The 16,221-nt window shown below is 36.0% G+C and overlaps 1 protein-coding gene across 1 annotated transcript in view; it reads left to right on the forward strand.

The window, feature by feature from the left end:
- LOC121479921 (la-related protein 4) overlaps nucleotides 1–16,221 on the forward strand; it is a 52,210-nt gene that overhangs the window by 16,042 nt on the left and 19,947 nt on the right. The window contains exon 8 of the mRNA XM_041735970.1: nucleotides 15,567–15,779. Coding sequence (XP_041591904.1) covers nucleotides 15,567–15,779 — 213 coding nt within the window. The remainder of the gene's footprint in view (nucleotides 1–15,566; nucleotides 15,780–16,221) is intronic.

Consider the following 16,221-nt stretch of genomic DNA (forward strand, 5'->3'; position numbering starts at 1 on the left):
TTCTTTCCAAAGGCCTACCTTTAGACCGCATGAAGTTTTAGTTAGATGCTCATTGACAACATGAAAGATAATCAAAATGAAGAGCAGGAATAATTTTTTAGTGACAGAGGTGGAAAACCTTCCCTATACTGTCATCCTCATCTCAAAATTAATTGTGTCACCATATTGACGTTCATCCGTTTGGAATCTGGGAATTATCATTGATGACACCTGCTCATTGTCTTTACAGGTCTTACCTTTTCTCAGATTCAGTGGAATCTACCTTTAAAACTTCTTTCAGGGATCCCGGGGTGGCTCAGCAGTTTAGCGCCTGCCTTCAGCTCAGGGCGTGATCCTGGAATCCCAGGATTGAGTCCTACATAGGCTCTCTGCATGGAACCTGCTTCTCCTTCTCCATCTGCCTGTGTCTCTCCTCTCTCTCTCTCTCTCTCCTGTGTGTGTCTCATGAATAGATGAATAAAATCTTTAAAAAAATAAAATAAAACTTCTTTCAATTATGACTACTATTGTTTAGGCTTGAACAGTTGGAGTAGCCTTTTAATGATTTTGCCTTCAGCTTTCCCCAACTTTTCCATTCTCCAGTTGATATCAGAGCTACCGTCTAAAACTGAATCCTAAGGCACCTGGGTGGCTGGGTCAGTTAACATCTGACTCTTAATTTTAGCTCAGGTCTTGATCTCTGGTTGTGAGTTCAGGCACCACATTGGGTTCCATGAATCCCCAGCATGGAGCCTACTTAAAAAAATAAAAATAAATGCATAAAATAGAATCCTCAACATTGGCTTACTTTTGATATTCTATTTATTCTAAAAACTGGACATATTTAAATCTCATTATTGATGTGTGGCAGGTGGTATTATTACTTTCTATAATTAGAAATGAAGAGACCTGTCATTTATTCTATTTCCTCTGCTTCTCCCTATTATCCCTCTCTCCTACTTGAGGCTATAAAGATCTTCTAGGTCTTCTAATAGCTTTGAAGTTTTGTATGTCAGATTTACGTCTTTGATACATTTGGAATTAATTATCATGTACAGGACATGATAGGAATCTAATTCCTATCAAAGGAATTTACGTCTTTGATACATTTGGAATGATCATATACAGGACATGATAGGAATCTAATTTTTTTCCATATATGGAAAGGCAGTTATCTCAACACTTAATAATTTGTTGAGTGGTCTATTTTTCCACAACTTGTGTGTAATGTTGCATCTGTCAGGTCGGCTTTAGGTTCTCTATTCTATCCGTCTTTATTGAGCCAATATCAATATGTTTTTTTCAATTTATGTTTTATATTTATCAATATAAATATGTTTTAACTACCATAGTTTTAGAATATCCTATGTCCTTATGCAAATCATCCCTCCTTACTCATATTTATTAAGATTGTCTTGGTTATTCTCAGACCATTTTTTTCTGTATGACTTTTATAATTTCTTCCTTAAAGTAATTTTTGTTGCTTTCCCCTTCTCCTTGGTATCTTAGTGATCTTTTTTAAAAAATGTCACTGCCCCCCCCCCGATTAATTAATTAATTAATTAAAATAAAAAATGTCACTGTCTGCAGGAACCTGTCTGAATTCCTTGATTATGTCTAATGAAGATCATCTGGCAGAGAGCATGTCATCTATAAATAATCATTTTGATTATTCCTTATACTTCCCATTTCTTAGAGCTGATTGCTTTTTTGAAATCTTAGATGTAGTATTAAATATATATATATTTATTTTGATATTATATTTATTTTGATATTTTGATATCTCTCTCTCTCTCTCTCTAAGGGTGCCTGGGTGGCTCAGTTGGTTTAGTATCTCTTTAGAAAGAGAGAGAGGCAGAGACACAGGCAGAGGGAGAAGCAGGCTCCCTGCGGGGAGCCCGATGTGGAACTCGATCCTGGGACTCCAGGATCATGACCTGACCCGAAGGTAGACACTTAACCTCTGAGCCACCCAGGCATCCCTATGGTTCCTTTAATTAGCCGTCACATTGCAATGTTCTTGCAAGAAGATTTACAAATTCACATTAATTTTTATATCATTCGTTAAAACCAAATGACCTAAGACCCAGAAAGACAGGTGCAGGAGCCAGAAATCATATTCCAACCATTGATCCTGCTTTCAGCCACAAGCTCTTTGATCTTGGGCATGTCAGGTTACCTCTGAGGTCCTGGTTTATTTCTTTGAAGTGTGCATGCTTTTCATTTCTGAAATTCTGTGATTCACAAACAGTGATCTTGGAGGACAAAAGGATTAAATGACTAATATTGTCCATCTGTTGATAATTTCGTTAAGACACAGTGCCTCATCATGTTTTAATTTTCTTTTTATGACTGAGAATATTCAAGTTTTATTTGGGTGTCATAACTGATAAATATTACAGAACATGTCAAATAGAATATATATTTATATATTCCTTTCATATGTCTATTTCAGAATTTAAAGTGTGAAAATATTTGCATGTTCTAAAAAACTCAAACAGTATTAAATAAATAATTAATAATTAATTCAGTCTCTCTTTCCCAGATTCCTTCAGTCCTTTCCCCCAGAGGTGATGAGCATTTTTCTATAGCCACCTAGGAATTTTCTTCTCTACATGATAAAGAATGTACAGTAGACATCCACCTCCTCTTTTCATTTAATAGATCTTCAAGATCTTTTCATTCACTGTTATTTCAAGTATACACACAATATTGTTCATGCACATCACGATTTAATTATCCATTTTTCTCCGTGAGTGAGCAGTAATTTATTTTTCTAGTGTTATGAACATCGTGTCTTACATTTTTCTTTGGGATTTTTTTTTTTTTTTGTAGTAGAGTGCACATATATACAATTTACCATTTTTTTTAGCATTTGCATTTACATTGCTATGCAACTATCACCAGTATTTGTCTAGAATTTTTTGCATCATTCCATACAGAAAATCCATGAAATAGTAACTGCTCATCCTTCCACTCTTCTAGTAATCTCTCTTCTAATCTCTGTCTTTATGAATTTACCTATTTTAGATACTGCAGTTAAGTGGAATCATGCAGTATCTAGCCTTAGATCTGGTTTGCTTGTTTTCCCCGTTTTTAAGATGAAAACTGGGGTTATTGATTTGAGATCATTCTTACTAACAAAGGTGCTTATAGCTATAAATTTCTCTCTTAGCATTGTTCCCTGCATCCAGTAAATTTTGATGGATTGTGTTTTTGTTTTCATTCATCTCCAGTTCTTTTTTTAAAAGATTTTACTTATTTATTTGAAAGAGGGAGAGAATGTAAACACACAAGCAGGGGATGCACCAGGCAGGGGGGGAGGGAGAAGCAGACTCCCCACTGAGGAGGGATCCTGATGCAAGGCTGGATCTCAGGACTCTTGGGATCCTGACCTAAGCCGAAGGTAGATGCTTAACCAAGTTAAGCATCTACCTTAACCACCCAGACGCCCCTCCAGTTATTTTCTAATAACTTCCTTATTTTTTTTTTTTGACCCATTGGTTAAGAACATGCATTGTTGAATTTCCACATATTTACTAATTTTCCGCTTTTTCTTAATTACCAGTTTCATTCCAGGATACTTCGTATGGTCTTTCTAAATTTGTCAAAACTTGCTTTTAGCACAACGTACAGTTTATCATGGAGAATGTTCATGTACACTTGTGCAAAATGTATGTTGTGGTGTTTGGAGTACTGCCTTATTAGGTCAGATTGGTTTATAGTATTACTCAAGTTCTCCATTTCTTTTTTTTTCTTCCCTGACAGGGATTTTATTTTATTATTAGTTTTAATTCCAGTATAGTTAACCCCCAGTGTTATATTAGTTTCAGGTGTACAATGTAGTGATTCAGTCTTATACATTACTCAGTGCTCATCATGATAAGTGTACTTTTAGGGCAGCCCTGGTGGCACAGCGGTTTAGTGCCGCCTGCAGCCCAGGGTGTGATCCTGGAGACCTGAGATCAAGTCTCACGTCGGGCTCCTTGCATGGAGCCTGCTTCTCCCTCTGCCTGTGTCTCTGCCTCTCTCTCTGTATGTTTCTCATGAATAAATAAATAAAATCTTTAAAAAATATATGCGTACTTTTAATCCCCTTCATCTATTTCATCCATCCTCCCACCTACATCCCTTTTGGTAACCATCATTTTGTTCTCTGTGGTTAGGAGTCTGTTTTTTGGTTTGTCTCTTTTTCTTCATTTGCTTTGTTTCTTAAATTGCACATAGGAGGGAAATCATGGTATTTGTCTTTATCTGACTTAACTCACTTAGCACTATACTCTCTAGATCCATCCATGTTGTTGCAAATGGCAAGATTTCATTCTTTTTTATGGGTAAGGTTCTCTATTTATTGCTCTTCTGTCTCATTATTTATTCTTGAAAGACAGTTATTGTAGTCTCTATTGTAGCATTGTCTTTTTCTCCTTTCACTTCTGTCAGTGTTGCTTTATTTATCTTCAGGCTCTGTTGGCAGATGCATATATTTATATTTGTTTTATCTTTTTGCTAGATTGAACTTTTTATCAGTATATAATGTCCCTTGTGGCTTGTAACCTTTTGTAACTTAGTCTGTTTTGCCTAACGATATAGTTGGCCCTTGAAAAACACGAGGGTTAGGGGTGCTGACCTGTCCTTACCCAGCATTTGAAAACCTACATACAATGTTTGACTTGTAGAAACTTTGAACTACTAGCCTACTGTTGTTGGAACCCTTATAATAACAAACAGTTGATTAACAAATATATGTTGTATATTGTATGTATTGTATTCTTACAATAAAGTAAGCTAGAGAGGGCAGCCTGGGTAGCTCAGCGGTTTAGTGCAGCCTTCAGCCCAGGGCCTGATCCTGGAGACCCTGGATCAAGTCCCACGTTGGGCTCCCTGCATGGAGCCTGCTTCTCCCTCTGCCTGTGTCTTTGCGCCTCTCTCTCTCTCTCTCTCTCTCTCTCTCTCTCTCTGTCATGAATAAATAAAATCTTAAAAAAAAAAATAAAGTAAGCTAGAGAAAAAGTTATTAAAATAAAGGAAGACACTTGGGTGGCTTAGTTGATTAAGCGTCCAACTCTTGATTTTGGCTCAGGTTATGATCTCGGGGTCATGAGATTGAGCCCCAAGTTGAGCTCTGTGTTCAGCAAGGCTCTGCTTGAGATTCTCTCTCTCGTTCTCCCTCTCCCCTTCCCCTAAATCGAGAGTACTGTCTCTCTAAAATAAATAAAAATCTTTTTTAAAAAATAAAATAAAGGAAGAGAAAATACATTTACAGTACTGTACTGTATTTATTGAAAACATGCATATAAGTAGACACGTGCTATTCAAACCTGTGTTGTTGAAAGGGTCAACTGTATAGACATCTTAGATGTATTTTGGTTACTCTTTACTTGGAATGTCCTTTTTCATCCTGTTACTTCCAGTTTCTTTGATTTAAAATGAATCTGTTGGGGATCCCTGGATGGCGCAGCGGTTTGGCGCCTGCCTTTGGCCCAGGGCACGATCCTGGAGACCCGGGATCGAGTCCGGGATCGAGTCCCACATCGGGCTCCCGGTGCATGGAGCCTGCTTCTCTCTCTCTCTCTCTCTCTCTCTCTGTGACTATCATTAATTAATTAATTAATTAATTAATTAAAAATAAATAAAAATAAATAAAAAATAAAATAAAATGAATCTTTTATAGATAACATATAGATGGATCCTGGTTTGTTTGTTTTTTTAATTCAGTCATAGAATTTAAGCCATTTAAAGTAATTACTGATGAGGAAGAATAATTCTTCCATTTTTAGTATTTTCTGTATGATTTTCATGTTTATTTTCCCCCTCAATTTTTCTTTTTTTCAAGATTTTATTTGAGAGAGAGAGCAGGAGAGGGATGGGGGAGGGATAAGAGGAAGAGGGAAAAGCATACTCCCTGCTGAGCAGGGAACCCAAGATAGGGCTTGATCCCAGGACCCTAGATTATGACCTGAGCCGAAGGCAAATGCCTAATAGACTGAACCACCCAGGTGCGCCCCTACCCCCCAACTTTTCTATTACTGCCTTTTTTATTTCCTTCTTTCCTATTCTATATTTTGTTAAAGTGTGTGTGTGTGTGTGTGTGTGTGTGTGGTTCTCTTGGGGGTTAAAATTTATAAAAACCTCATGTGAATAATGCTTAGTTACAATAGTATTCAAATACTCTCTGCGCAAGGATGACACGCAAATTCGTGAAGCGTTCCATATTTTTAAAAGGCAAACGAGAAGAAGGAGGAACCCAAGTAGCTTTGTGGCTTCGTGTCCAACCCTCTTGCCCTTCGCCTGTGTGCCTGGAGCCAGTCCCACCACGCTCGCGTTTTCTCCTGTAGTGCTCACAGGTCCCAGCACCGATGGCATTCCCTTTGCCCTGAGTCTGCAGCGGGTCCCTTTTGTGCTTCCTTCCCCTCAGGTAGCCTCTCTCCCCCTGGGCCACGCCTGGGGGTGAGGGGGTTACCACTTCCCAGTGTTTTTTATTCCTGTGGGGCTCACCCCAAAGTATTAAAAGTAGCTTTGTAATTTAAAAAAAAACAAAAACAAATACTCTGCTTCTGTACTTCTGTTTTATTCATTTCTCATTTCTCTTTTAAATCTGATAAGAGGGGATCCCTGGGTGGCTCAGCGGTTTGGCGCCACCTTTGGCCTGGGGCGTGATCCTGGAGTCCCGGGATCGAGTCCCACATCGGGCTCCTTGCATGGAGCCTGCTTCTCACTCTGCCTGTGTCCCTGAGTCTGTCTCTCTCTGTCTCTCTGTCTCCTGAATAAATGAATAAAATCTTTTTTAAAAAATAAATCTGATAAGAAAAAAAGAGTGGGGTGCTTGGGTAGCTCAGATGGTTTTGTGTATGCTTTTGGCTCAGATCATGATCCCAGGGTCCTGAAGTCGAACCCCACATCAGGCTCTGTGCTGAGAAGAGGTTCCTGCTTCTCCCTCTTCCCTGCCCCCCTACTTGTGCACATGTACACTTTCAAATAATTAAGCTCTTTTTTTAAAAAAAAAAAGGGATGTCTGGGTGGCTCAATGGGATGTCTGGGTGGCTCAATGGATGAACGTCTCCTTCGGCTCAGAGCGTGATCCTGGGGTCCTGGGATTGAGCCCCGCGTCAGCCTCCCCACAGGAAGCCTGCTTCTTTCTCCCTTTGCCCGTGTCTCTGCCTCTCTGTCTCTCATGAATGAATAAATAAATAAAAATCTAAAAAAAAGGAATTATATACCAAAAGTATAGTAATATTTTCTTTTATGTTTACCTATGTAATTATCCTTACCAGTGTTCTTTATTTCTTCTTATGGCTTTCAGTTACCCTTTGGTATCTTTATTTCACCCTGAATAACTCCCATTAGCATTTTTCGTAGGATAGGCCTACTGATTTCCTTTACATTATTTTGTTCCTACATTTTTTTCCTGATTACTCTCAGGTTTGTAATCTCAGGTTTGTAATGGTTTCTGTTAGTTCATTGAACACCTTTAAGATAACTGGTTTAACATCTTTGAGCAGTAATTCCAATATCTGGGCTTCCTTTAAGGGATGGTTTCTATCAAATTCTTTTTTTCCCTGTGAATGGGTCAAAGTTCTCTGTGTGTTTTGTAATTTTTTGTTGAGAACTAGATGTTCTGAGTATTAATTACCTTTAGACACTATTCTGCCATTTTTATACATTTTTTTGGTCTATATATGCAAATATAATTTTAGGGTAAATTCCTAGAAATGAAATTGCTAAGTTGAAGAGTTTATGCCTTTGTTTAATAGAATTAACTTAAATTCATTCTAGTATTTTTATTTCTTTTTTTTTTAGGATTTTATTTTATTATTTATTCATGAGAGAGAGAGAGGCAGAGACACAGGCAGAGGGAGAAGCAGGCCCCATGCAGGGAGCCCAATGTGGGACTCGATCCCAGGACTCCAGGATCACACCCTGGGCCCAGGGCAGGTGCCAAACTGCTGAGCCACCCAGGGATCCCCCCTTTTTTTTTTTTTTAGGGATCCCCTTTTTATTTCACTTTCAGGTGAAATTTCTGTGGGTTAGGGATCCCCTTTTTATTTCTTTTAAAATGTGGTTGATTCTGATTTTTCTACTTAGAAAAGTAGAAAAAGCTGTTTTTCCATAAAGATTTTCTTAACAATTTGTGATTATGTAAGTGTTTAGAGATTAGTCTTATCAGATGTGACTGTTACTGTGTTAGTGGTACTTCTGTGGAAATTTATTTTTTATAGCAAGTTTGTAAGACTGATAAATCTTTTTATGCCTTTGGATTTTGAGTCTAGTTTAGCTAAGGCCCTCTCCAGAAAAGATTATTTTTTAGTCTGTTTTTAAATCAACTTTACTGAGGTGTATAATTTGCATAAGATATTTGTTTTAAGCATAAATTTTTATTAGTTTTCGGTTTTGAGGGTTTTTTTTGTTTTGTTTTCCAGTCTCTCCAACCATCCACAACCACCAATCTAGGCAGTCACTGATCTGCTTTCTGCAGCCATAGATTTGTCTTTTCTGGAGTTTCATATGAATGAAACTATACAGTATATTCTCTTTTGTGCTGGACTTCTTTCACTTGCCATTATTTTAGTGAACCATATTATTGCATGTATTGGTAGTTCATTCTTTTATTGCCAAATAGTAGTAATGTACTGTAGTTTGGTTAGTCTCTTTTTAAATCTTTTTTTCTATTTTAAGAAAGTTTGATTGTTGGTCTTACTATGAATTATAAGAGTTCTTTATAATTCCTGGATATAAGTTTTTTGTCAGGGGTGTGTTTATATTGCAAATCTATTTCCCCTAGGCTGTTACTTGCCTTCTTGTTTTCTTAACAGTGCATATTTGAAGAGCAGAAGTTTTGGAGGTTTTTGTTATTGTTGTTTTAATGGAAGTGTAGTTGATGTACAATATTAGTTTCAGGTGTCCATTGTAGTGATTCAAAATTTATATACATAGGAAGTGATCACCATCATAAAGCTAACTACCATCTGTCACCATACAAACTTGTTACAATATTTATAACTACATTCCATATATATCCGTTACATCCCCATGACTTAACTTATTTTATAACTGGCAATTTGTACCTTTTAATTTTCCCCTATTTCATCCATCCTTCCACCCTATTCCCCCCTGGCAATCATCAGATTTTTATCCTGAATAAGTGAGTTTCTGTTTTGTTTGTATCATTTTTTTAGATTCCATATATAAGTGAAATCACCCAGTATTTTTTCCCTGACTTATTTCACTTTGCATGATATTATCAGTGTTGTGGCAAATGGCAAGATTTTTTTCTTTTTTAGAGCTGAATAATATTTGTGTGTGTGTGTGTACAATGCTTTCATCTATTGATGGACACTTAAGTTGCATTTATATCTTGGCTATTGTAAGTAAGGCTACAGTGGACATAGGGATATGTTTTTTTCAAGTTAGCATTTTTGTTTTCTTTGGATAAGTATGCAGAGGTGGGATTGCTGGATTATGTGGTAGTTATATTTTATTTTTTGAGAAACCTTCATACTTTTTTCCATAGCAGCTGCATCATTTTGCATTCCCACCAGCAGTGTAGAGAAGTTGCCTTTTTCCCCATATCCTTACCAACATTGTAACTACTTTTTTTTTTTTTTTAATATAGCCTTGTGACATGTGTGAGGAGATAACCTCATTGTGATTTTGATTTGCATTTCCCTGATGGTTGGTGATGTTGAGCATCTTTTCATGTGTCTGTTGGACATCTCTATCACTTCTTTGGAGAAATGTCTCTTCAGGTCCTCTCCCTGTTTTTTAAATTGTTTTGTGTTTTTTTGATATTGAGTTGTGTGAGTTATTTATGTATTTTGGATATTAATTCCTTATCATTGTTATCATTTGCAGATATCTTCCATTCAATAGGTTGCCTTTCCATTTGGTTGATGGTTTCCTTTACTGTGCAAAAGCTTTGATGTTGGGCAGCCCTGGTTTGGCAGTGGTTTGGCACCGCCTGCAGCCCGGGGTGTGATCCTGGAGACCCGGGATCAAGTCCCACATCGGGCTTCCTGCATGGAGCCTGCTTCTCCCTCTGCCTGTGTCTCTGCTTCTCTCTCGCTCTCTCTGAATGAATGAATAAATAAATCTTTAAGAAAAAAAAGCTTTGATGTTTGACATAGTCCATTTGTTTATTTTTGCTTTTGTTTCCCTTGCCTGCAGAGACACATCCAAAAAAATATTGCTAATACTGATGTCAGAGAGCTTACTGCCTTTGTTTTCTTCTAGGAATGTTTTATTTCTGGTCTTATATTTAAGTCTTTAATCCATTTTGAGTTTATTTTTGTATGTAGTATAAAAAAGTGGTCCAGTTTCGTGATTTTGCATGTTGTTAGTTTTCCCAACACCATTTGCTGAAGAGACTGTCTTTTCCACATTGTATATTCCTGCCTCCTTTGTCGAAAGTAATTGACCAAAGAGCGGAAGTTTAAAAAAGAAAAATTAGGGGCAGCCCCGGTGGCGCAGCGGTTTAGCGCCGCCTGCAGCGTGGGGTGTGATCCTGGAGACCCGGGATTGAGTCCCACATCGGGCTTCCTGCATGGGGCCTGCTTCTCCCTCTGCCTGTGTCTCTGCCTCTCTCTCGCTCTCTCTGAATGAATAAATAAATAAATCTTTAAAAAGATTAGTGTTTAATTTTAATAAAATCTGTTTTTATCACTTTTCTTTTAGGGTTCATTATTTTTGTCTTGCCTGAAATCAATGTCTTCTCTGTTCATGAATATTTTCTTTTGTGGTTTCTTCTAGAATTATACTTTGACATTTAGATTATACTCACATTTAGATTTTATGATCTACTTCAAGTTTCTTTTGTATGTTGTGAAGAGTCAGGGTTTTTTTTCAAAATGTACATACATTTGTTCCAGCATTACCTGTTGAAAAGATTCTTGGTCACTTTGTTAACTGTTTCTTGATCATATATGCTTGGTCTATTTCTAGACTCTGTTCCATTGATCTATATATCTTTAAATCAGTTCCCTACCGTCTTGATTACTGTAGCTTTATGAAAAGTTACAAGATCAGGGAGTGTCTTAAGTTCTCAAATTTTTGACTTTCCAGAATTACTTTAGGTATTCCAGGTCCTTGATACTTCCATAGACATTTTCAAATCAGTGTATCAGTTTTACAAAAATGCCTGTTGGGATTTTGACTGCGATTTCATCTAATTTGGGAAAATCACCACCTTCATTATATTTAATCTTATAATGTGTCTCTCTAAAGTTATTTAGGCTTTTGGTTCTCAGCATTGCTTTCTAGTTTTCAGTGTACAAGTCTTTGCCTATTTTGTCAAATCTATTAATATTAAGTAAGAGAAATAATCATTTTTGTGTGTTTGGGACTTTGAAATTTTGTGTGTATTTGTTGCATTGATGTAGTCCACTTAACCAATAAAAATTTCCTTGTAATTCTTTTCCTAAATCTATAAAACATACTGTATTAAATGTAAAAAAACCTACTTGCAGCATATTAACATGACATATTTACTACTTAATACTCTTCAATACGGTGTAAAATTACAATATATTGATTTCTGCTTTATAGGTACAGTGTATACAAATACAAAATGGAAATATTGTAATTCTGTTCTTAAGTATTAATGGAGAGTTACTTTTATTTTAAAGTAGTTAAAATATGTGAAAATAAAATGTATTTTTTTTTTTAGAATAATGCCTTTAAATTAGACCTTAAACTTTCTCTTTTAGGGATCCCTGGGTGGCGCAGCGGTTTAGCGCCTGCCTTTAGCCCAGGCGTGATCCTGGAGACCCGGGATTGAATCCCACGTCAGGCTCCCGGTACATGGGGCCTGCTTCTCCCTCTGCCTATGTCTCTGCCTCTCTCTCTCTCTCTGTGACTATCAAAGATAAATAAAAATTTAAAAAAATATATTAAAAAAACTTTCTCTTTTAGATTTTTTTTTTAAGATTTTATTTATTCATGAGAGAGAGAGAGAGAGAGAGAGGCAGAGACACAGGCAGAGGGAGAAGCAGGCTCCACGCAGGGAGTCCGATATGGGACTTGATTGATCCTGGAACTCTGAGATCACACCCTGAGCCAAAGGTAGATACTCAACCACTGAGCCACTCAGGTGTCCCAGGGATTTTTCCTGATTCCCATTTTTTTGTTCTCAGTTTAAATCTGTAGTTTCATCTTAAACCTATTTATTTTTTCTTTGGGAAGTATGTTGAAATAACTGTTACTTGTTTTTCAGAGTTTCTCATACATTTTGCTAGCTATATTTTTTTATTGTATTTATAAAATTTACTATCTTTATACAGTGCAGTTGTACTAAACACATTCACCACATCCATTCATGTTAACTCTTTTCATCTTGTAAAACTGAAATTCTATACCTATTAAACAGTAACTCTCCATTCTCTCCTCCTTCCAGCCCCTGACAACCACCACCATTATTCTTTTGGTCTGTGATTTTTGACTATTCTAATTACTTCATATAAATGAAATCATACAGTATTTGTTTCTTTGTGACTGGTTTATTTCACTTAACATAATGTCTTCAAGGTTTATCCATGTAGCATATTGTAGAATTTCCTTCCTTTTTAAAGCTGAATAACATTCCACTGTATGTATATACCACATTTTACTTGACACGTTAATTTGTTGATGGACACTTGGGTTGCTTTTGCATTTTAGCTATTGTGAATAATGCTGCAGTGAACATGGGTATAACAGCTGTCTCTTCGAGACCCTGCTTTCAGTTATTTTGGGTATATACCCACAAGTAGAATTGCTGGGTCATGTTTTAATTCTGGGGTTTTTGAGCTACTTCTATACTGTGTTCCCAGGATCTATACGATTTTACATTCCTGCCAATAGTGCACAAGGGTTCCAATTTCTCCACATCCTCTCCAACACTTATTCTTTTCTGCTTGTTTTATAATAGTAGTCATCTTATTGGATATGAGGTGTATCTCATTGTAGTTTTAATTTGCATTTCTGTAATGAGTAATGGTTTTGAACATCTTTTCATGTGTTTATTGACCATTTGTATATTGTCTTTGGAGAAATGTCTATTCAAGTCCTTTGCCTACTTTTGAATTGGCTAGTTATATTTTTTAGTGTAATTTAACATGATCCTCTGTCCCCTGTACTTCATGCAGATTGGTAGCCAGATTTAGAGGCTTGATCAAAATAATGATTTGATTTGGAAGCAGCAGAGAGAGAACAAAAAACCTGTGTTTTTGTGTCTGTCTTTTATGCTGGGTGTTACTGATCATTGACTAAATCTATTAATTAAAGGCTACAAAGAGGTGCTAGTTTCAGGCTTTCTTTTTTCCATTTATTAGTTGAAGGACTTCTATAAAGAAAAGCTTGCCATAATTTTTATTACCTTGAGGTATAGCTCATATTGAATGCATGATAAGTGCTTGGTTCTAGCTTTTATTATCAGTTTTTGAAAATAATGTGTTAGTTCCCTGGGAACCTTAAAAAGTGACTATTCTGATGTTTTTTGTTGTTAGATATTTAAACATATTTGGTGTATTATCCTCATTGATGAATTGTTGCCTCTTTGAGTTAACCTTTGGTCAAATTTTCAGTGGTTTGCCTGTTCCTAGTAATTTTTAGTGGTTTGCTTATTCCTAGTGTGACAAGATGTTCCAGTGTCTTGTATGTTTTGTGTCAAAGGCCTAGGGTCAGTCAAGTCCTAAGTCAGAGTCCTCACTTTAATGGGGAGGTGATATTTTGCAGCCCACTGGGTAGGTACAAGAAGTTTTCATGGTTATTGGTATGCTCATCGTTTCAAAGCCTTTCATTGGACAAAGCTATGAAAGAATGTGTGTATTTGTTTTTAACAAAAATATATCATGAGTTTATGCTGATACTTCTGATTTAAATTCAGGCTTTACATGATTTTTATTTCTTCAGCCTCATATCTGTATCTCCTTTATCCCATGTGAAAATCTCAGATCTCAGTGACCCCAGTATAATTACTGATTTGCGGGATCCCTGGGTGGCGCAGCGGTTTGGCGCCTGCCTTTGGCCCAGGGCGCGATCCTGGAGACTCGGGATCGAGTCCCACGTCGGGTTCCCGCTGCATGGAGCCTGCTTCTCCCTCTGCCTGTGTCTCTGCCTCTCTCCCTCTCTCTGTGTGACTATCATAAATAAAAAGAAAAATTTAAAAAAAAAAATAAAAAAAAATAATTACTGATTTGCTGTATCCCATAATCACACACAAAAGTACCAGAATAGCAATATCAGTAGGATTATAATTCTGGAAACAAATTAAGATTTTTTTTTTTACTTTACTTTGCCTTGTGGTTTATTCCTAAGGAACATTCATAACAGTTGATTTTATTATGGCTCAAAATCATTAGGATTTCTCTATTACTAATTGGATGCACATTTAGGTTAATTTTGCTTTTAACTTTTACAGTTGATTTTTAAAATTTTATTTTCAATGTGTTTATGGTTTAAAAGTAATGCCTCAGTGTATTAAGTACATATTCATAGATATGTGTGTATACAAGTGTATCTTTATATCACTATCTGACTTAGCTAACCAATAGCTTACTATATATATTATTGATCCTCCTTTATTTTTTTTTTAAACAGTAATAATGTATTCTACAAATCACTCTAATAGTATTTAGAGCAGTTCCTCAGTTCTTTTTACATCTGCATGATACTCAATTGTGTGGATGTACTATAGTGTATTCAACCATTGATGGACTGTTCAGTTATTTAGTGTATGTGTGTGAGGAGTAGTTCCCTCCCCTTCCCTATTACAATTAGTATCAGTGAACAGCTGTGTGCATTCTTTTTTTAAACTTTTTAGTTCAGTGTATATTTGGAAAAAATTCTTAGAAGTGAGATTAATGAGATATGGTAAATACATATATGGTTTTGGAAGATATTGCTAAATTTTTGTTTATAAGAATTATGCTATTTTATATTCCCATCATCAGTATATTTAGAGTGCCTATTTTCCCACAACCTTATCAACAAAGTAGTTGTCAAATTTTTGTATTTTTGCCAGTCCTATAAGCAAGAAATGTTAATTCCACTTTTTTTAAGATTGTATTTATTCTTGAGAGACATAGAGAGGCAGAGACATAGGCAGAGGGAGAAGCAGACTCCCCGCATGGAGCCTGATGTGGAACTCAATTCCGGACGCTGGGATCATGCCCTGAGCTGAAGGCAAACGCTCAGCCATTGAGCCACCCAGGCATCCCTGTTAATTCCATTTTAATTGCATTTCTCCTACAAGCAAGATTTAGCATCTTTTCATATGTTCAAGAGTCATTTGCCTTCCATTTCTCTGTGAATTCTGTTCATTTCTCTAATACATTTTTTATCTCTGTTTTTAGAATTTGTATACTATGAATATTAGCCCCTTTGTCATAAGTTGCAGTTCTTTTGACTATTTTGACTTTTGTAGTTTTACGTTGTTCATTGTTGTACTTGCCATGCAAAAGTTTTTTAAATAGCTTAAAGCTATCCTTTCCTTTTGCTCTACTGACTCTATAAGTAGGCAAAAATAATATGGTTGGTTAAATATGTTTAAAATGTAAATTAAATATACTTGTGAAAGTATACACTGAGTTCTTCATTATAATGTGTTCTTCTTCTAGGCAAGGATAAAAGCCATCAATACATTTTTTGCTAAGAATGGTTATCGATTAATGGATTCTAGTATGTATAGTCAGCCCATTCAAACTCAAGCACAGTATGCCTCACCAGTTTTTATGCAGCCTGTATATAATCCTCACCAACAGTACTCGGTCTATAGTATTGTGCCTCAGTCTTGGTCACCAAATCCTGCACCTTACTTTGAAACACCACTGGTAAGTGAGATCCTTAGACAATTATAAAATTTTTCATTCAAGCTGAAATTTTAAGAAATCAGCTAGAGTAATCACTTTTTATTATTGTGTTTTTTTGTGTTGATAATGATTTCTTTCTGGTTTTTAAGGTAGTGATAAGGATATCTAATTCCCATGTGACTAAGAGTTGAGCTATTTGGTTCCTGTTTTATTCTTTAGATTTTGCTGAATAAATTAAAATAAGAGATTGGATAAATCCTGATTAGTTTTAAAATGCTTTAGTTAAACTTTTTCAGAGAGAAATGTTAAAATAAAGTACAGTAAAGTACTTTATTATATTTAATAATTTATTTAAAATAAATAAAAATAAAGTACATTTATTAAGTAATGACTTAATGATTCCTTTTTCTGTAAATCAAGTGATACTTGAACAAGTGACTATTACAAAAGTGAGTAAGTAAAA

This window comes from Vulpes lagopus, chromosome 21 (assembly GCF_018345385.1).
Source record: "Vulpes lagopus strain Blue_001 chromosome 21, ASM1834538v1, whole genome shotgun sequence".
NCBI lineage: Eukaryota > Metazoa > Chordata > Mammalia > Carnivora > Canidae > Vulpes > Vulpes lagopus.